The 22,418-nt window shown below is 45.5% G+C and overlaps 1 protein-coding gene across 3 annotated transcripts in view; it reads left to right on the top strand.

The window, feature by feature from the left end:
* The window catches only part of ATCAY (ATCAY kinesin light chain interacting caytaxin), a 73,703-nt gene that overhangs the window by 23,211 nt on the left and 28,074 nt on the right, over window positions 1-22,418 (top strand). For all 3 annotated transcript variants that reach the window (XM_029614298.1, XM_029614300.1, XM_029614301.1), the window contains one exon: window positions 9,358-9,419. In XM_029614298.1, coding sequence (XP_029470158.1) covers window positions 9,358-9,419 — 62 coding nt within the window. The remainder of the gene's footprint in view (window positions 1-9,357; window positions 9,420-22,418) is intronic.

Below are 22,418 nucleotides of genomic sequence, written 5' to 3'. Positions count from 1 at the left end.
TTCATGACGTGTTTCACGTCTCCCTGTTGAAGCCAGCTGTCTTATCCTGACCCTTGAGACCTCTGCCTCAACCTGCTGACATCCTCATGGAAGAAGATAAGGAGTACAAGATTGCCAAGATTCTGGTCTTAAGGAGGATCCAAAATAAGCTACAATACCTCATAGCCTGGAAGGGATATGAACCTGAGGAAAACTCTTGGGAGGCTGCCTCCAACCTACAAACTCCTCAACTAATCTGGGAATTTCACCAACGGTTCCCCACGAAACCCAAACCTGGGAACTTGGAGAGGAGGTTTTGGAGAGGAGGTACTGGGATCCCAAGGATCCCAGCTGCCTTCCCTGACTCACTGGTGTTCATCTCCCTCCTCCTTGCAGAATGCCATCATTATGCCACACATAAACACACCTACAGCAGGGACCCAGCAACAGATGTGACATCACCTGTCTTTGACTATTTAAGCCTGCTCAGCTCCATGTTCCTTGCCTCAGCAACAGGTTGTCTGGGTGATCTACTCTTCAGTGCATGTTGCTACTCCTTGCACTGTCTGACCTTGCGCCTATTAACTGAGTTCCTGTATTCCTGCCTCCTGTGCTTTGGTCTATGTTCCCTGCCCAGTCCAGTCCCTCTGTGTTGTTATCTGTCTCTGTCCTAGCCTTTGTCTTGCCCCGTCTCCCCTGGCTTCTTGGCTATGACCCAGCTTGCCCTTTGAATATTCTAATTACCCCCTGGATTTTGACCCTTGGCTTTGGACCTGACCATGCTTGTCTACTGGCCTGGGGGTTCAACGACTTCGGAGATCGTGCCGGAGGAGATATCCCGGATGCCTCGTTGCACGACCGCAGATCCGCCCGTGCTGGTAAGCTGAGCCGGTCGTACGGCTGCATGGCCGCGCCGCGCAACAGTACCCTCTCTTTTAGGCCTCCTCCCAGGAGGTCTGGGTTTCCGGGGATAAGCACTGTGAAACTGGCACAAGAGATTTTTATCAAGTATGTTGGATGTAGGCTCCCAAGTATTTTCTTCGGGGCCAAAGCCTCACCACGATATGAGATACTCCCAGCAGTTCCGGAAATGATGAACGGCCAAAATTTCTTGAACCTCAAAGATCTGATCTTCCTCAGTTGACACTTGGGAGGGTTCAGGTTATTTGCGAGAAGGCCAAGAAAGAATGAGAAGTTTCAACAAGGAGACGTGAAAGACATCATGTATCTTGAGAGAGGACGGTAATCGCAGCTGGTAGGAAACTGGCCCCATGCGCTGCACTACAGAAAACGGGCCAGTATAGAGTGGTGCCAACTTATGGATGGAACTCTAAGGCGGATGTTACGTGTGCACAACCAGACCTTTTCTCCGGGATGAAATAGGGGCGCTGGTCGTTGATGGCGATCAGCTACCTTCTTGGCCCGTAGGCCCGCTTTACGAATCAAATCTTCAGTCTGTCTCCAGAGATTGTGCAGATTGACCGCTGTCAATTGAGCGACCAGGGAGGGTACAGAGAGGGGTAAGGGAAGGGGGGGTTAACGGTTGTCTCCCATATACTATCTGGAAGGGAGAAGTGCCTGTAGAGGAACTGAGGTGGAAATTATGAGAGAATTCCACCCACGGAAGAAGATCAGCCCAATTGTCCTGATGAGTATTGGTAAATGTCCTTAAGAAGGTTTTAAGGGTACGATTGAGTCTTTCCACTTGCCCATTGGCCTGGGGGTGATAAGCACTAGTGAGACCCAGCTGGATATTGAATTTCCGGCAAAGGGACTGCCAATATTTAGCCGTAAATTGTACGCCTCGATCAGAGATGATGTGACAAGGAAGTTCGTGCAAATGGAAGACATGGGAAATAAACAAACGTGCCAGCTCTGGTACAGATGGGAGGCTGGGAAGTGCCACAAAATGAGCCATCTTCGAGAATCGATCCATGACTACCCAGATGACAGCACAGCCATTAGATGTGGGAAGATCTATAATAAAGGGAGCAGGTAAAGGTTGCAGAAGTCCCCACGGTCGTCCTACAGGTGGTTTGTGTTGGGCACAGATGGGACAGGATTCCACATAGGATTTTACATCGTGTGTCATAGATGGCCACCGGTAATATCGTCTGAGTGGGTCCAATGTACAATGTTGGCCTGAATGTCCTGCTGTTAAAGAATCATGGGGCCACTTCAAGACTTTCTGGTGATGCCTAGAGGGAACTGCAGTCTTCCCAGAAGGTATAGGTAAGGTCGCAGCTAGTAGAATCCAAGCTGGATCTATGATGTATGCTGGTGGGTCTGGGGTTTCATTGGCTTCAAAAGAGCGGGAGAGCGCATCTGCCCTGGCGTTTTTTTTGGCTGGCCGATAACGTAATTCAAAATCAAATCGGGCAAAGAAAAGTGACCATCAGGCCTGACAAGGATTAAGACGTTGTGCCCGAATCAGATATTCGAGATTTTTATGATCTGTGAAAATCGTGATTCGATGATGGGCCCCCTCCAACCAGTGTTGCCATTCCTCCAAGGCTAACTTGATGGCAAGGAGTTCTTTATCCTCTATGCCGTAGTTACATTCAGCGGACGCGAACTTCCGTGAAAAAAAAGAACAGGGTCGTAAGGTCCCGGAATCTGCCCTCTGGCTTAGCACTGCTCCCACTCCCAGAGAGGAAGCATCCACTTCCATAATGAATGGGCGTTCTGGATCAGGGTGCCGGAGGCATGGTTCCTGTAGAAATGCTTGTTTAAGTCTTGTAAAAGCTAAACATGCCTTGGGTGGCCATTTCTTGGCGTCAGATCCCTTTCGCGTAAGTGCTGTTAGAGTAGCTACCAGTTGAGAAAAATGTGGAATAAAATGTCAATAAAAGTTTGCAAATCCTAGAAATCTTTGAAGACCCCGGAGGGTGGATGGTTGGACCCAATCTTGGATGTAACGCACTTTTTCAGGGTCCATACGGAAGCCTCGGCAGGACACGATGTAGCCCAGGAAGGGTAGACTCTCTTGCTCGAATGCACATTTTTCCAGCTTTGCGTAAAATTGGTGGGCTCGCAGGCATTGTAACACCGTTCGTACTTGTTGTCGGTGAGTCTGAAGGTCACGGGAAAAAATAAGAATGTCATCAAGATAAACAATCACTGAATCATATAGGAGAACTCTGAAGATCTCATTCATCATATGCTGGAACACTGCGAGAGCAGTACATAGGCCAAAAGGTATGACGAGGTACTCGTAGTGGCCGTCCCAAGTATTAAAGGCCATCTTTCATTCGTCCTCTGGCTGGATACGGACGAAGTTATATGCTCCACGCAGGTCCAGCTTAGAAAAAATTTTGGCAGCTTTAAGACAATCTAACAGTTCTGTGATGAGTGGCCAGGGATATCTATCCTTTTTTGTGATGGCATTGAGTCCTCGATAATCTATACATGGCCTTAAGGAACCATCTTTTTTCGTAACAAAGAAAAAACTCGCACAGATTGGTGACGAGGACGGTCGAATTAATCCTTTTTCAAGGTTTTCCTGTATATATTGGGACATGGATCTGGTTTCTGCTGGAGAGAGAGGATACATCCTTCCCCGTGAGGGAAGAATGCCTGGTAGTAAGTTAATAGCGCAATCAAAACTTCGATGTTCAGGCAGGATCTCAGCTTTATTTTTGGAAAAAACGTCTGTAAAATCCTGATACTGTGGTGGAAGATCCACTGAGGTGGTAGCTAGGGTAACGATTTTTGGAGGATATATGGGCTGTAGGCATGTTTTGAAGCATTGAGAACCCCAGCTGGCAAGCTAGAGTGTCTTCCAATCAAGCACAGGAGAATGTTGCTGAAGCCACGGTAACCCCAAAACCATGGGATGTATCGCTCTGTCCAGGACATAGAAAGAGATCTGTTCCTCGTGCAGAAGTCCGTTGCGGAGATATAAAGTGCGGAGCGGAGATATAAAGTCTCAGTCATAAATCCGATATGTCCCGGCAGAGGTTCTCCATAGATAGAAGAAATGTATGGAGGATGGTCTTGAGCGCAGAGGGATAGCTGTAGTTCTTCCACCAGGGCTCTGGTGTCAAAGTTCCCACCAGCCCCAGGGCAGGAAGCAGGCAAATAGGCTGGTTGGACAATCCAAGTCAAAGGCAGGCAGCAGGCAAGCAGGCAAAGTCCAAAAGGTAATCCGTATCAGGGCTGGCGGTAGGCAGGCAGGCAAAGTCAGGCAATCCGGGTCAGAGGCAGGAGGCAGGCAGGCAGGCAGAATCGGGCAGTCCAAGTCAGAGGCAGGTGGCAGGCAGAGTCAAGCAATCTGTGTCAGAGGCAGGCGGCAGGCAGGCAGAGGCAGGCAGCAGGCAGGCAGGCAGAGTCGGGCAGTCCAAGTCAGAGGCAGGCGGCAGGCAGGCAGGCAGAGTCGGGCAGTCCAAGTCAGAGGCAGGCGGCAGGCAGGCAGAGTTGGGCAGTTCAAGTCAGAGACAGGCGGCAGGCAGGCAGGCAGAGTCAGGCAATCCGGGTCAGAGGCAGGCGGCAGGCAGGCAGGCAGAGTCGGGCAGTCCAAGTCAGAGGCAGGCAGGCAGAGTCAGGCAGTCCAAGTCAGAGGCAGGCGGCAGGCAGAGTCGGGCAGTCCAAGTCAGAGGCAGGCGGCAGGCAGGCAGGCAGAGTTGGGCAGTCCAAGTCAGAGGCAGGCGGCAGGCAGAGTCAGGCAATCTGGGTCAGAGGCAGGCGGCAGGCAGGCAGGCAGGCAGAGTCAGGCATCCAAATCACAACCAAGGCAGAGAGATAGCTAGGCAGGAAGACCTGTTGCAAGGCAAAGACCGGCAGGCAGGTCCCAGGCTTTAAAGGAGGCTGTCACTGATGTCATTTCCTGGGGCTGGGACACTTCCTGATCCCTGGCCCCTTTAAGAGGCGGGGCGAGCGTCTGGAGGGCTGCTCATGCCCGCGTTCAGCGACATCGGAGATCGTGCCGGAGGAGATGTCCCAGATGCCTCGTTGCACGACCGCAGATCTGCCCGTGCTGGTAAGCTGAGCCAGTCGTGCGGCTGCAGGGCCGCACCACGCAACACCAGCCAGCGGAACCCAAGGGCTCACCCTGCAGGGGAGATGGTTGGTACAGGCAAAGTTCGGTGTGGACTTTACGGGCTTGCTCATTTGGTAATGCCAACCACACCACAGCACAAGAGTCCACATTCCTAACAAAATCCCTCCTTGAGCCACAAAACTTCCATTTGGTTTTACAATCACTGATTTTTAACAACATCACCTATTGTAATTCATTATACCTTGGTTTACCAGCTTATCAGTTACGGCTACTTCAAGCAGTACAAAATGCAGCAGCTTGGCTACTTACTGGTACAGAACTACATGATCATATCTCACCCATTCTATACACTCTTCACTGGCTTCCGATCATCTTAAGGGTGCAATACAAAGTTATAATGTTAATTTATAAACTGTTACAAAATGAATCATCATTATGGCTAAATACTGTTCTCTGACTTTAGAAGTCTACCAGACAGCTACGCTCTTCCATCAAGAATCTTTTAGAAATCCTCAGTCCGAAACTGGCCAGACTAGATAACACCAGGCACCATGCCTTTTCAGTATCAGATCCTTACCTTTGCAATGCAATACCTGATGCTCTACAAAATGATTCCTCTACTTTGAATTTTAAGAAGGCTTTAAAAACTTATCTTTTTCAATGGCGTTTACCTAATTATAATTCTCCAAATTATGGTTTAGTTAGTTATTTGTTAGTTATTGTCATCTTTTATTATGATTGTACCTCAATGCCTTATGTTTATTTTAAATTATGTAAGTTTTTATTTTTGTTAGCCACCTCAAATTCTTGTAGAGTGTGAGATATAAACTTTTAAAAATAAATAAATAAAATGTTATGGAAGTAGAGGCAGGATTCGGTGTCGTTGGAATTGCTGGAAGGGCCATCACTGGAAGTAAGGTCTTTTTAAAGCACAGGAGTTGCGCCTTACCAAAGACTGATGTTCCTGTCCTGCAGAGAGGGACCGAACTAGCACGTGTTGTTCTTTTATCTGAGCTACTGTTTCTTTGAACTTTTCTCCAAAATGATGGTCACCCAGGCAGGGAATGTCTTCCAATTTGTTGTGGACATCATTGCAGAGGCTACTGGCTCTCAAGCAAGCCATGCAGTGTGCTCTGATGGCAAATGGTGAGGAGCATGCCATGGTATAAAACACTTCATAGATGGATCGAATAAAATGGCGAATATACCCTTCAGCATCCAAAAGTGACTGAGGGAATGCTTTTCTGTCTTCAGAGGCTGGAAGAAAAGATTTTAGCTATTGAATATAATCATGTAAGTTCTGAACCATATGGAATTGGTGATCAGAAATTTTTTCATTAAGCATAGAGTTTTCAAACATCTTTTTACCCAAAATTGTCCAGGAGCCTGGGCTCTTTCCCTAATAGAGTACTCGAGTGTATCCTTGTTTTATTTGACTTTTAAGAGCCGAGTCTACCACAACTAATTGATGGGGCAATTGCATTATTATAAACGCCACAGATTTTTGCCCTCTATATTTTAGATCTAGGTTCCTTCCCACATTTGAGGGAGATAGAGATCATAGTAGAGAGCTCGGTCCCCTCCAGGGTCAAGATCTTGGAAAGATGGAACAAAAAATTGGCTATACTCCACGTTTCATATTGAAAACAGCCTTGCCCACATAGGCTGGGCTAACTTTCACAATCAGGGCGGGGAGAGAATGGAACTTCCTTTTGTGGGAGTAAATAACCATCTTTAACTATTTATTAAGATTGAAAACCAGTTACAACAGAGATAAGGAGATTCTCACTATTCCCTAGCTCAGGGAGTCATATTACTATGACCATCAGCTTAGAGCTATGGAGGAGATATAGCCCTTGTAAGTCAGAATAGACCCACCCAAGGCGCCCATACTGAGCTCTAGGAGAACTCTTATCTTTGCTGCCTTCTCATATCCAGGTCATCAATATAGGGTGAAGATTATCAAAATAAAATGGAGAGAATATCTATGTCTTTTATCACCCTTGTCAAAGGACTCTCAGGACTTCTGCGCTGATGGCTCCTAGGGACTTTTTCATTGATGGTCCCTAGGGACTTTTGCATTGAAAGCTTCATGAGTGCACAATCTTTGATGGTATCATGATTGCCACAAGCTTCAATGGAGCTGCTCTTATGTGGACAGTGCTCAGAGCAGCATTTGTGTCGATGGCACCATGAAAAGATTGCAATTTGATATTGTTGATGGAGGTGCTTGCATCAGCGGCAATGAGAGGCACTTGCTTTGTTTGACAGTGTTGAGAGGCACTTGGTTTGGCAGGGCTGAGCAGATTTGCATCAACAGCACCAAGAGGCTTTTGATTCATTGGCACAGAGAAAGAAAGACATTTGCTTTGATGGTGCCAGAGTCAACAGTGCTGTAAATGGTGCATGTGTCAATGGCACCTTAAGTGATGCTTGCGACGACACATTCGCCAACAGTGCCACCACAGGCAAGAATGACACACATCTCACAAGTGTTGCGCCTCAACAGCACCCTAGGTTGGCTGTAAAACAAATGGCTCCAGCACAGGCTGCTGCTGCAATGGAGCTCCATTCATTGTTGCTGGTCTATGGGGCTGAAATGTTGGTGGTGCTGGTGCCTCAGATGTGCTAAACACTGGAAGGTGCACTGTGCTCCCACAGCCTGCTCAACCATGAGGCCAAGGCGGTTCTGGAATTCAGCGCCATGGGGAGGGGAAGCCTTGCACGTGGAGCTCCATTCGACATAGCAATGGGGAAGCTGGAAGTCCCAGGTGAAGAATCCCAGAAGCCACTGGGAACTGTCCACTCATATCCACTCTTCTTGCTTCTTGTCGTCTCATTTTTCTTTCTTCTATTTATTTATTATTTATTTTTGGTAGGAGGGCAGCACAAGTGTTGCAAATGGGCTGCTGAACAGCTAAGAAAACATTAAATACAAGCATGAAGGCCAGAAAATAAGACAAGAGCTTTTTTTTTTAGGTATTCTGAGGAGAAAATCTTTCTTCTGTTTTTTTTTTTTTAAGTAGCACTGAAAAGTTTAGGGATTGCTGATGCAGCGAGGCAACTAAGATTTATTTTATCAAAATTATTAGAGAAATAAATGAGAGCATTAGAGATACACATCAGTGCTACTGCTTGGATGAATAAAGACAGGTGTTCACGAGGCAACGCCTATGCGGGAATTCCCACACATGCTCAACAGATCAAAAATTTCTACTAGCTAAGAGAGAAGGATCTAGTTGGTGCTGCCAGATGATGTTACCCATATTTCATGCCTAATTTAGCCCTGCTTAATGATGAAAAAATGAAGCTGTAGAATTAAGGAACATGATATAAAGCTCCAAGGCATAGACTCAGGAATGCCAGGAAACATTTTTCATGGAAAGGGTGGTGGATACCTGGAATGCTCTCCTGGAGGGGATGATGGAAATGAAAATGGTAACAGAATTCATGAAGGTGTAGAATAAACACAGAGGATCCCTATTGGTACAGAGTGGCAGTTACAACCCTAAATGCCTTGCTGGGCAGACTGAATGGGCCATTTTGGTCTTTATCTGCCATCATTTACTATGTTATGTCTAACTTTAGGGCAACCCTATGGCCCGACCAGAGTTAGCTGCGTAGGTTAAGCAGCTAATTCTGAATATCGTAGTTAGCCACATAACTTATGTGGCTAACTCTGCTCTCCCTGGAAATGCCTTCTGCCTGCCCCTGGAACACCCCTGACTTATATGGCTAAATTCTAACCGCATAACTCATTATTTAGCCGAATAAGGAGATGAATACTGCCAGGTAGCCATTTAGACAGATACATTTCCAGTTATCTGTCTAAATGGCTTTTGAATATTGACCTTTTTATTTTTAAAAATTTATATACATCATAAATCAAACTTATAGCACTAGGCAGGAAACAAGCAAACATATATAATCATCAAATACATCTAAAATAAACATAAAATCAAATTAAAATAACTTGAGACCACAATAATAAACATAATAAGTACTCAGATTCTTATATTCACAGTTTCTCAATTTCTCTCAGTTTAGTGTCTGCCAATGGTGAGTTTTTTGCTAATGGCAGGCTAAATGCATAGACATGAGTAATTAGGTGTGGATTGATGGTTCATTGAGTGCTGTAGCATGGTTGGGATACCAATATGTTCCAGCTGATTAAGACTCATAGTTATAAAAGGACACCTTCTATTGTGTGTAGTACAGATGCATTTGTGAAATTCAGTAAGAGGTTACAATGTACTATTTTCTTTATCAGATATATGGGATAAATTCTGATAACTCTCTTTTGTTATCCATATGTGTTTATCTGCTTGGAACTCATTTCATGGTTTATTGATGGTGATGATGATGGTGCTCGTCTATAGACCTCTTCCCGAAGACACAGGGATGGATTCACTTTGCAGTCCAGAGGATGAGAACACATTCTGTGAGTACTAATCTCTTTACACATACAGTATGGATTCTGAACTATTATGGATCCAAATAGCATTATGGCAAATGAGCATAGGTGTGGGTGTATATACATTCACAATATATTTGTCATTATTCAGGTCAAGCCCTTAAAAACTTCCAGCTATACTTTTGGTTTCAGTTCCTCTTTTATATTCTTTGATAGGTGCACATTCAGTATAAAATTTCTGACCACAGCCAAGTTTCACAAACCCTGTGGCACTCAGTCTCAGTTCATAACTATGGCTAACGGATAGCTTGCTGAATTTATCATAAAGATTCATAGATTAGAAACAGAGAAACACAAGTCCCATAAATTAAACCTTCTTTCTCTTTAGTCTGGTACTGGCTTCGTGGTACTTGGTTTCCCGTGGGCCAAGTGCACTGGCTCCTGAATCCTGCACAACGTGTCACGTCAGGGAAACTCTACCTCCATGTGCAAATATGAACAAGCTCAGACTCTCATTCATATTAGAGATGCCTCTTTATCACAAAGGTCATGCTACTCACCCATTGTTAGAGAAATGAATGTAACTAGTGAACAAAATGTGGCACAATAACTAAGAAAATGTGCTCCGTAGAGACATAAGAGAAGCATATGGTGTATACTTCAAGATGTAGCAATAAACATGGTCAAAACTCTTTATTAAAAAATGAAATGCCTCACTCTTGAAAGCTGTTTTATACTGACTAGAAGGCTAGCGCCTAGTTGCTGAAAAAGCTAAGTGTAAATGTATCTTTTGTTATGAGTTACATATGGAACTGACCACAAATTCATATTCTCCTAGATTATAATATACCTGGTAGATTATAATATACCTGGTAGAAATCCCTTGTGTGTCAGGGAAGACTATAGTGATAGGGGTATACTACCGTCCACCTGGTCAAGATGGTGAGATGGACAGTGAAATGCTAAGAGAAATTAGGGAAGCTAACCAAATTGGTAGTGCAGTAATAATGGGAGACTTCAATTACCCCAATATAGACTGGGTAAATGTATCATCGGTTCACGCTAGAGCGATAACGTTCCTGGATGGAATAAATGATAGCTTTATGGAGCAATTGGTTCAGGAACCGACGAGAGAGGGAGCAATTTTAGATCTAATTCTCAGTGGAGCACAGGACTTGGTGAGAGAGGTAACGGTGGTGGGGCCGCTTTGCAATAGTGATCATAATATGATCAAATTTGATTTAATGACTGGAAAAGGAACAGTGTGCAAATCCAAGGCTCTCGTGCTAAACTTTCAAAAGGGAAACTTTGATAAAATGAGAAAAATTGTTAGAAAAAAACTGAAAGGAGCTGCTACAAAAGTAAAAAATGTCCAAGAGGCATGGTCATTGTTAAAAAATACCATTCTAGAAGCACAGTCTAGATGTATTCCACACATTAAGAAAGGTGGAAAGAAGGCAAAACAATTACCGGCATGGTTAAAAGGGGAGGTGAAAGAAGCTATTTTAGCCAAAAGATCTTCATTCAAATATTGGAAGAAGGATCCAACAGAAGAAAATAGGATAAAGCATAAACATTGGCGAGTTAAATGTAAGACATTGATAAGACAGGCTAAGAGAGAATTTGAAAAGAAGTTGGCTGTAGAGGCAGAAACTCACAGTAAAATCTTTTTTAAATATATCCAAAGCAGAAAGCCTGTGAGGGAGTCAGTTAGACCGTTAGATGATCGAGGGGTTAAAGGGGCACTTAGAGAAGATAAGGCCATCGCGGAAAGATTAAATGATTTCTTTGCTTCGGTGTTTACTGAAGAGGATGTTGGGGAGGTACCCGTAATGGAGAAGGTTTTCATGGGTAATGATTCAGATGGACTGAATCAAATCACGGTGAACCTACAAGATGTGGTAGGCCTGATTGACAAACTGAAGAGTAGTAAATCACCTGGACCAGATGGTATATACCCCAGAGTTCTGAAGGAACTAAAAAATGAAATTTCAGACCTATTAGTGAAAATTTGTAACTTATCATTAAAATCATCCATTGTACCTGAAGACTGGAGGATAGCAAATGTAACCCCAATATTTAAAAAGGGCTCCAGGGGCGATCCGGGAAACTACAGACCGGTTAGCCTGACTTCAGTGCCAGGAAAAATAGTGGAAAGTGTTCTAAACATCAAAATCACAGAACATATAGAAAGACATGGTTTAATGGAACAAAGTCAGCATGGCTTTACCCAGGGCAAGTCTTGCCTCACAAATCTGCTTCACTTTTTTGAAGGAGTTAATAAACATGTGGATAAAGGTGAACCGGTAGATATAGTATACTTGGATTTTCAGAAGGCATTTGACAAAGTTCCTCATGAGAGGCTTCTAGGAAAAGTAAAAAGTCATGGGATAAGGTGGCGATGTCCTTTCGTGGATTGCAAACTGGCTAAAAGACAGGAAACAGAGAGTAGGATTAAATGGGCAATTTTCTCAGTGGAAGGGAGTGGACAGTGGAGTGCCTCAGGGATCTGTATTGGGACCCTTACTTTTCAATATATTTATAAATGATCTGGAAAGAAATACGACGAGTGAGATAATCAAATTTGCAGATGACACAAAATTGTTCAGAGTAGTTAAATCACAAGTAGATTGTGATAAATTGCAGGAAGACCTTGTGAGACTGGAAAATTGGGCATCCAAATGGCAGATGAAATTTAATGTGGATAAGTGCAAGGTGATGCATATAGGGAAAAATAACCCATGCTATAATTACACAATGTTGGGTTCCATATTAGGTGCTACAACCCAAGAAAGAGATCTGGGTGTCATAGTGGATAACACATTGAAATCGTCGGTACAGTGTGCTGCGGCAGTCAAAAAAGCAAACAGAATGTTGGGAATTATTAGAAAGGGAATGGTGAATAAAACGGAAAATGTCATAATGCCTCTGTATCGCTCCATGGTGAGACCGCACCTTGAATATTGTGTACAATTCTGGTCGCCGCATCTCAAAAAAGATATAATTACGATGGAGAAGGTACAGAGAATGGCTACCAAAATGATAAGGGGAATGGAACAACTCCCCTATGAGGAAAGACTAAAGAGGTTAGGACTTTTCAGCTTGGAGAAGAGACGACTGAGGGGGGATATGATAGAGGTGTTTAAAATCATGAGAGGTCTAGAACGGGTAGATGTGAATCGGTTATTTACTCTTTCGGATAGTAGAAAGACTAGGGGGCACTCCATGAAGTTAGCATGTGGCACATTTAAAACTAATCGGAGAAAGTTCTTTTTTACTCAACGCACTATTAAACTCTGGAATTTGTTGCCAGAGGATGTGGTTAGTGCAGTTAGTATAGCTGTGTTTAAAAAAGGATTGGATAAGTTCTTGGAGGAGAAGTCCATTACCTGCTATTAAGTTCACTTACAGAATAGCCACTGCCATTAGCAATGGTTACATGGAATAGACTTAGTTTTTGTATACTTGCCAGGTTCTTATGGCCTGGATTGGCCACTGTTGGAAACAGGATGCTGGGCTTGATGGACCCTTGGTCTGACCCAGTATGGCATTTTCTTATGTTCTTATGTCACATTTTTATGATGAGAATAATAAAATATACACTTACCTGCTCCTGTTCTCAGTTTAAAAGCACCACTACCCTACAGAATTAATTAAAATGTGATTTACCATGAAGAATTCAAAATACATGTAAGTCATTGACATTATTCATTTAAAACTTATCTTTTTGGACTGGATCTCAATACATTGTATTGTGTGGATTAAGAAAGTCTGTGAATAATACCAGAAAAAGGCTTGCTTTCTCTGGGTCTGATATCCCCTAGCTACCTGACCACACAAGTTGGCTGGATAAAATTATCCGTCTAATCTGGCTGAGATATTCAGCGGAATAAACTATGCCAGATAAAACTGGCTAAACTAAGCCAGATAATACTGACTACTGGCGTTTATTTGGCTAAGTTAATTGGACAAGTGGCTCTGCCTGGGAATGTCCTCATTCTGCTTCTCAGTTAGGAGGTTATTCACTAAGGACTGGATTTGAAATCACTTACGCGGGTAAAACCCGGACCTTACGCGCACCAGGCCAATTTTCAAAGGACCCGGCCACGCGCGTAAACCCCTGGGACGCGTGTAAGTCCCAGGGTTAGCAAAAGGGGCGGTCCGGGGGCGGGGTTGGGACTAGAGGCGCCCGGCACAGCGGCCATTTGTCGCTGTGCCGGGACGCTCAACTTGCTCCTGCTCAGAAGCAGGAGCAAAAGGTAGGATAAAGAATTTGGGGGGATTTAGGATAGGGATAGATGGAAGGCAGGATAGGGGAAGGGGAAGGGAGGTTAGGCTAGGGGGGGTTGGGAAGTTCCCTCCCAAGCCGCTCCTTAATTGGAGCAGACTGGGAGGGAACTGGGGAAGGCCCTGATGTGTCGCTGCGCAAATTTGCAAAATTATTCCCCCCCTTGCGTGTGCCGACCTGGCATTTTATAACACGCGCACATGGACACGCGCACACAATGTTTTAAAATCTACCCCTAAAGGTTTTCTCCCATTTTGTGTCTAAGGGAAAAATGCTTTGGAAATGACCCCCTAAGTTGGCTAACTTTTGAGTTGAATAAAAAGTTAGCTGGCTAAATGGCAGTCACTGATTGTGCCCAAATATACAAATGGCACCACTTAGCCAGTTGAGTCCGACCTTAACCAGCTAAGTGGTGCTGAATATTGGGCCTTCTGCTTTTTTTATTTTGTGGTTCCAAGTTATTGTTGTCATGAGTTAAATACTCTACTTCAGTTTGGCCCCAATTTCCTCTTCAATTGTGCAATCAAGTGTTATGGTTATTGGTGTTTGGGTGGATCCTTGGACACTGTGACAGCTGACCACGCCCACGGGGGGCAGTCCCGTGAGGGACCACGGTGTCAGGCTAAACTCCGCACAAACACAGATTTGAATCTTTTATTAAACAGTATATGGAACCACCAGAGGTGGCAGTAGTGAGTAGAGGTGTAGAGCCCGGCTGGGCGCGTCTCTCACAGAACGCTGGAACAGTGGATCCTCTGTAGGCAGTGATGTAGTGGAAAGAAACTGAGAGTTATGAGCACACAATAGAATTAGCATTCAGAGTCCCAAGTAGAATAGGAGAGCTCCGAGACAGGGAGAGCAGGCCTTGGAGGCTCGAGTACCTGATCCCTTAGAGCAGAGATACTCAGCAGCATTGTACTCACTAGCAGTAGCAGAGATTCCACTAGAAGAGAGGTCTGGCACTGGAGGAGAGGGCAGGTCCTCGAGGAACGAGTACCTGTTCTGGTGAAGAGATGTTTTCTGTACTCACAGATGGTGACTGTAGTTAGTTCTTCCAAGTAGAAGGCAGAGGTTGCAGGCAGCGACACAGGGAACATGGGCCCTCGAGTAGCGAGTACCGGTTTCCTGATAGCACCTGAAAGAAGCAGAGAGGCCCCCGAGGAGTGGGTACCCCGTTAGTGACCCCGAAGGTTAGTAAGAGTTCCAGTTAGAGCTAGAGTGGCAGAGTAGCTTAGGAACGGAGAGCGAATCCCATCCGTACGAATTCCATTGCTAACTCAACAAGCTAGCAAATGTAGTAGGCAGATATACCCTGGAGTCGTGACGTCAGAACAGGGGGACACCCCTGAGGTTCGCGCCAACGTGGAAATAAAGATGAGGGCATGTGCGTGCGCGCGCCTTAGAGGTACCTTGAATGGGAATGGCGGGAGGCAGCACCATAGGTGGTCTGGGGACGCTGGAGAGGTCGGCAAGCAGACGCTGCGGCGGCCATCAGTCCAAGGTGAGCAGGAGGAGCCGCAAGTATATAACCATACTTATAACCATCACCTGCTACTGTAACAATGCTACTGTAAATATTCATTAAGTTATTGTTATTAAGTTATTAAGTAATTATCCCTGTACAAATCTTTACGGCCCACCATTCCTTTTTTTCTCTCTCCCAGTTATCTTATCCCTGTTTTTTGTAACTGCTTCCCCTTGCACAAGTTTAGTTCTACTGTTCTATGCACCCCTGTTACTATGTAAACCAGCATGATGTGACTTGTTCATGAATGCCGGTATATAAAAAACCTAAATAAATAAAATAAAATAAATAAGTAGAGAGAGGTAGGTAGGGCGAAGCCATCGAAGACCGACGGACGCAACATCAAGATGGAACTTGTTAATGCCATTTCCCCACAATGGGAAAATGTTGACTTGAGAGGCCTCTACTGACAGCATTTGCTAGAAGGGGCTTGATGCACTAATCATTCAATGAGATCTATTGCCAGCTTTTCCACATAGCAGGTCATCAATCTTTGCTATCTCACCTGCAGTTGCTAGCAATAGAGCCTACTTGTGCACACATTTCCTGATTTTGGCTTTTAAAATTCACCTCATAGTGTATGTAGGCCAAGACCAATCAACAGCTTTGCCTAGTGTTAATTAATGTCTTGAGTCTGTTGCTAAATGATTACATGATGCAAGATTAAAACTTAACCCAGATAAGTTGTCTCAATTAAGGATTTGTGGAAGAAACAGAGAACTTTCTGTGTTTCCACAGATTTTTGGATTTAGTCTGAGGTTAACGTCACTGATGACTAGGCTGGGGATGAAGTGTGGTGACTGATTATGTTCCACAGATATTGATGATAGTCCATGCTGTATTTTGTCATCTTCCACTGATTTATCGATTATGCCCTTTTTTGATTAGATTTAGCAATTTTACTAGTAAAATAATTATTGCAACTCCTTTTACTTGGGTTTACCACAGACTAGTATTAAACATGACCAATTATTACAACAGCTAGACTAATGGTCGGTGGACATAGGAGGGATCATATTAATCCAATACTGCAGCAGTAACACTGGAAGCCAGTGTTACTGCTGCAGTATTGGATTAATATGAGAACTGCCTTAAATTTTTTAAGGAAAGCTATTCACAAAACAAATCTTCTGTTGTGTTTTCTGATCAATAACAAAGACATTTTTTTTAATTTGGAGGAGTCCAACCCGAGTCTGTTCTCTGGCTACCCCAAGACCATTCACATGGCACAGGAAAATGTGAAGCGTGTGCATGGATGTCTATCAGGGCTCAGAGGTACAGATGCTTCAAATTATTCTCTAAAGCATCTTCACTTGAGGAAAAAAAAAAAGCATAAAAAAATGAAAAGGTCAGTTTCTTCAGAAAAGGGGACTAGATTTGTCTTCTTCCTTTTCCCATTCACATAAATCATCTCATTTATCGGGAATGGCTCATTCCCTGTGAGAAAACTGTTTCAGTACTGTTGTCGATTACTTCTACAGCACCGAGCTACACAGCACCAAAGTTACCGATACCAGTACCAGAGCCAAGACCATCATCGGTGCCAAAACTATCCAGGCACCAAGGTTGTCCAAATTCTCGGCGCTGACATCAAAATAAGATTCTAGAAGAAAGAAAGAAAGCAGGAGTCAAGTACTTCTTGACACACATTACGTTCTCCATCAGTATTAGTGCTTGAATTGGATTTCTCTTCTTTACATTTTCCTCCTCATTGAGAGGCACCAATTTGTTCAGAAAATGTGGCATGACTTTGTGAAGCATTATATGAAAGAAATCCTAGCACAAGAAAAATCCCCTTGAGTACTGGAAAAATGATCACATAGACTGCAGTCATTATATTAGGATTCTGTGATGTCAGAAGAGGTGTGAACCTGGGCCGAAGTGAGAGATGGTACCGCCCACAGGGAGGAGCCCGTGAGCCTCACTGTCGGGAGGCGAGGTCTCAGCAGAGGAAGGCTCAGAATGAATAGAGTCTTTATTAAAGAGATAGAAGCACTACCCATGGAGCGGGGGTGCCAGAGAGAGAGAGAGTTCACACAGACCCGGAGACACAGGGTCGATGAGATAGGTAGTGCCCTGAGGGAATACCTCTGTAGCGCTGGTAGTAGTCCATGAAGCGTGTACACCAGAGAGGTCTCCTGCAGAGATGGTAGTGGCCCGCGAAGTGGGGTACACCGAGGAGACCTTGAAGGAGATGGTAGTGGCCCGCGGGGTGGGGTTTACCAATGATATCCTCAGTACAGATGGTAAAGCCTACAGAGTAGGAAATACAGATGAAGTCCTCAGAAGGGGTGACAGCGGTCCATAGAAAGAGGAGCACAGTCGAGGCCCTAGGTGGAGGTGGTAGTGGCCCACAGCGCGGGCTACACTGGTGAGGGTCCTCGGTCGGTCTGGTAGCGGTCCGCAAGGCGGGGTGCATCTGTGAGGTCCTCAATAGCATGGTAAAGATCCGTAGAGCAGGCACTTCTAACGGAGCTCTCTGTAGTGCTGGTAATGGCCCGCTGCGCGGGGTACACCCGATAGGCGCTTGGTAGGTAGAAGGTGATCCGCAGGGCGGAGTACTCACGAGGAGCGAGTTGGTTCCAGGAAGCCCCGAGGAACAAAGCAGACAGACTTCCAGGTGTCAGGCCTTCCAAGGAGTGGGTAGCCAGGACGAGAGATAGGCCCCCAAGGAGTGGGTACCTGAGACATCCACGTTGCAACTGGAATTGGAATGCAGGATCCCCGGGAAGCGAGGCAGAAATAGCAAGGATGTCACTCTTTGCCAAATCGTCTTTGGAGAGGGCCAGCAGGTTTAAATATTCACAGATCCTGACGTCATCTGGAAGGGACGCCCCTGAGGTTCCCGCCATGACATGGATAAGACTGGCCTGTGTGTGTGCGTGCGCCTAGAGAGCTCAGATGACAAGATGGCGGTCGGCAGCGTCCGTGTCGACCCGGGAGGCCTGGAAGCGGTAGGCAGGTTGTAAGTAGCTAGTGGACGCTGCCAATCTACCCCATGGAGTTAGGGAGGTGAAGAAAGAGGTGAGCAGAAATGGTCACAGCCGTCTGTAACCAACGGGCGTAACACATTATTATTGATTCCTGTTTACCAGGAACCAACAAAGGAGGAATACAAATCTCATTTGAAATACAGACCTCCAGTAGACATTGGATATTCAGATTCAAAATCCCGTGAAAGTTTCTCTGATCACTTCCCAGAAAAACCTGGAAATACCACCAGATCCATATCCAGAAGCAGAAATTCCATCCCACCAGAGGATCTTTCCTATCTAGTGTTCATCCAAAAGATGGCTGAATCGATTGTTTGAAATCCAAGATGAAGCAGATCAGACAGAAGAATATTCTGGAATACTAACATTTATAATGGTACCAAAGCAGCCAGCAGCAGTACCAATGAATAAAACATTGAAGAATCCACAAACAAAAATATGGTCCACACCTCTTTCGATACCACCAGTGGCACAGAAGATTGATCTTAAGTATAGGGTATGGGATTGTCCAGGCCATAACAAGGTACAATTACCTCATGATTCTGTAGTGGAATCAGCATTATGAAGGGCAAAAAACAACAGTTTTATTCCTATACTCCTCCAGGGAAAGAAGATAAAATGCTCGACACAATAGGTAATTTAAGTGTCATTTTTGACTTGTCGCTTACTTTTTACCACAAGTAAAATCTGTTGTAAAAATTCCTTCTATAAATTAAATTTTCTGCAATGACAAATATTTTCTAAATATTGATGACTTCCTCTCCATTCTTCAGACCTTGATTCTAACTTGCCTAGATTATTACAATACTATTTATATCGGATTGCCAGCTAGTATATTAACGGCATTGCAATCCCTATAGAATGCAGATGTTGGGATACATAAGGGGTGCCTGGTGCAGTGATCTTCTTTTATCGTTTTCATTTTTACACTGACTTCCAATCTCCTGGTGCATTAAATTTAAAATACTAACAATGGGGCAGATTTTAAAAGCCCTGCGTGCGCGGAGCCTATTTTGCATAGGCCCGGCGACGCGCGCAAGCCCCAGGACGCGTGTAAGCCCCGAGACACGTGTAAGACCTGGGGCTTAAAAAAATGGGTGGGGCGGTCCGGGGCGGGGGCATGGCCAGAGGCCTCTCCACTGCTGCTGGGCCTGGGGATCGTGCGCACACATCATAGACCCTGCTAAGGTCATCCTGGCTGCTAATTACCCGGTCCCACCTAGTAAGACGGTGGTTCCACGCCAACTTCGCCAGAGAGTGCTTTGCTGGGGCCATGACTCCCTCACCGCAGGACACCCCGGGCAGGCCAGAACCCTGGCCACACTTCAGCGATTTTATTGGTGGCCCACAATGTGGAAGGATGTACAAGCTTATATGGAGTCCTGCCCTACTTGCGCTCACCATAAACCTTCCAGGGGACGCCCGGTGGGCCTCTTACAACCTTTACCAATTCCTAGTGAGCTTTGGACCCACATTGCAACAGACTTTATTGTCGACCTTCCATTCTCTGGAGACAACAACATCATCTGAGTCATTGTGGACCGCTTTTCTAAAATGGCCCACTTTGTTGCTCTGCCTGGCCTTCCATCGGCTCCACAACTTGCTCAGCTATTCATGTGTCATGTATTCCGGCTCCTTGGCCTTCCTAAGCACATCCTGTCTGACCGTGGAGTTCAGTTTACTGCCTGTTTTTTGGAGGTCCCTCTATAAGAAATTCAATGACTCTCTGGACTTCACATCCACTTACCACCCTCAAGCATAACAGATTGCTAGCTCCTCCCTCCAGAGGAGCTCGCACATAACTCCTATCTGCTTGCTCTGCCCATCCGGCATCAGATTCATAACAGATTGCTAACTCCTTAGCAAAATCCATAACACCCTGTGCTACTAGTCTCCAGGCACTGGCTACAGCGGGTTCCCGCTCTAGCTCCTAGCCAGCGTACTACAGTTCGTGTCTCTGCATCTGCACCTCCTCTCCTCGAGACCACTCTCACGTGGTCCTGCTGTACTCCCTTCAGAGCTGCAGTGGCCTTGCACTCCCTGAGACTCTTTCTCCTCCTCCCTCCAAGAGTGCTCCTGTCTCAAACTGTGCCTAACCTCTCTGACACTCTCTGCACTCACCCACCTACCCTCTTTGGGACCAGCCACACAGGGGCGCTCTTAAGTCCTCCTAAGTTCTGCCAAGGGCTCAACCTGCAGGGAACGAGGGTCAGCTCAGGTGAAGTTCCAGCTTGCCTCTGTTCCCGGCAGCCTCACCTCCTGACGGTGGGGACCTGTGTGGCCCAACCCTTCAGGTAGGAACAACCCCACCTCAGGCCAAGGGGCCACAAGTCCTAACACTGTTAAAAGCGGTATAGAAGAAATTTTCAAATAAATAAATTCCTGGATATTCCACTCTCGCAGCTGCTCTCACCACCTTGATAAGAAAAGGCACAGACACCCAGAGTTGGCCTCTGGAAGTCATCAATGCCTTCCAGGAACTTAAACGGGCTTTCTCTCAAGGTCCTTGCCTGAGACATCTGGATCCTGTACGTCCCTTCGTGCTAGAGATAGATGCCTGGACTCTAGGGGTCAGGGCTGTCCTCAGTCAACATAATGCCAAAGGGACTCTCTTGCCATGCTCCTTCTTCTCCAGGAAGTTTCCCCAGCTGTGAGAAACTACATGATTTGTGGACTTACACGCGTCCCAGGGCTTTACGCGCGCCGGCGGCCTATGCAAAATAGGCGCGCCAGGGCCCTGCGCGCGTAAATCCGGAAGGATTTACGCGCGCGGGCCTTTTAAAATCCGCCCCATGGCTCCCTTTTGATGGAGAATGTGAGAGTCATCATTGCTTCTGCAACTCCAGCTCCCCGTAGAAAAATGGTAGTACCTAAAAGGCTTCAGTAAAAAATGTTAAGATGGGCTCACGATTCCCCCCTCGCAGGACATCCTGGAGTAACCCGCTCTCAAATTGTTTCAATGCCATTACTGGTGACCACAGGTGAAGACAGATGTGAAAAACTACATGGATTCTTGCTTGTCCTGTCTGAGTGCAGCATAAATCTGCCCATGTCTGTCCCTGAAAGCTGTTACAGTCAATGTCAGTCCCTAAGGAACCCTGGACCCACCTCTTAACAGACTTCATTGTGAACCACTTTCTCTGATATGGCTCTACTGCAATATGGGTCATAGTGGACAGATTTTCTAAGATGGCACATTTCATACCTCTCCCTGGACTCCCTTCCACTTCTGAGTTAACCCACTTGTTTATCCGCCCCTATGTTTTTAGATTATACAGGTTACCTTCTCATATTCTATCTGATAGGGGCATCCAATTCATGGCCCACTATTGGAAGGGACTCTGCCAAAAGTTTGGTATCACTCCTGAATTTACTACGGATTACCATCCCCAAGGCAACGGGAACATGGAGTTAACTGGGTCCTCAAAACCTTCCTCCAGTTATACATCAATAAGAAGCAAATGACTGGGCCACCCTCCTACCCATGGACTGAGTTTTCATATAACAATTATGTGAGCAGCGCAACAGGCTCCTCCTCATTTCAAATAGTCTTCGGCAAACACCCATGAATTCCTATACTACTTCCTCTCTCAGTGGTCTGCCCCACAGCCCAACTTACTGCACAAGAACTTTGGGACCTATAGGTACAAACAAATCAACTTATATCCAAGGCAGCTGCCCACATCAAGAAACATGCGGATACCAGGCCAGCTCCTCAGTTCCGCCTCCATAGTCCATCTCTTCGCCTGGCATCTCGCTTCATAGGTCCTTTCCCTGTTCTGTGTAAGATGGGACCAGTGACCTATACATTCAAACTTTCCACCACGTTAATAGTACACAATGTGTTCCACATGTCACTGTTGAAAGCACTGGTTCTCTCCTGGCCATCTTGACAATCTCCCAAACCTACCAAAGTCGCCTCCTCTGAAGATACACAGTTAGAGGTTAAGGAGATTTTGGGTCTCGCAGACTTCACAACAGATTAGAATACCTAAGGATGAGAAGAGAATTCATGTGAGCCAGCAGCCAACTTCAATGCACCCCTTCTGGTGAGGGAATTCCACCAGTAATTTAGTAATTTCCTCTGAAACCAAAGCCTCAGATCTTGAAGAGAGGGCCTAACAGGGAGGGTACTATTAAATTTTGTGGCTTGTTGGTAGGCCCCATGAGCCACAACTCTTACCAAGATGTCCTGAGCAGCTGGTCCCCTTCTTCGCGGC

Source organism: Rhinatrema bivittatum, chromosome 8 (assembly GCF_901001135.1).
Source record: "Rhinatrema bivittatum chromosome 8, aRhiBiv1.1, whole genome shotgun sequence".
NCBI lineage: Eukaryota > Metazoa > Chordata > Amphibia > Gymnophiona > Rhinatrematidae > Rhinatrema > Rhinatrema bivittatum.
The sequence above is the reverse complement of the archived record's forward strand: the minus strand, read 5'-3'. Positions and strand labels throughout refer to the sequence as shown.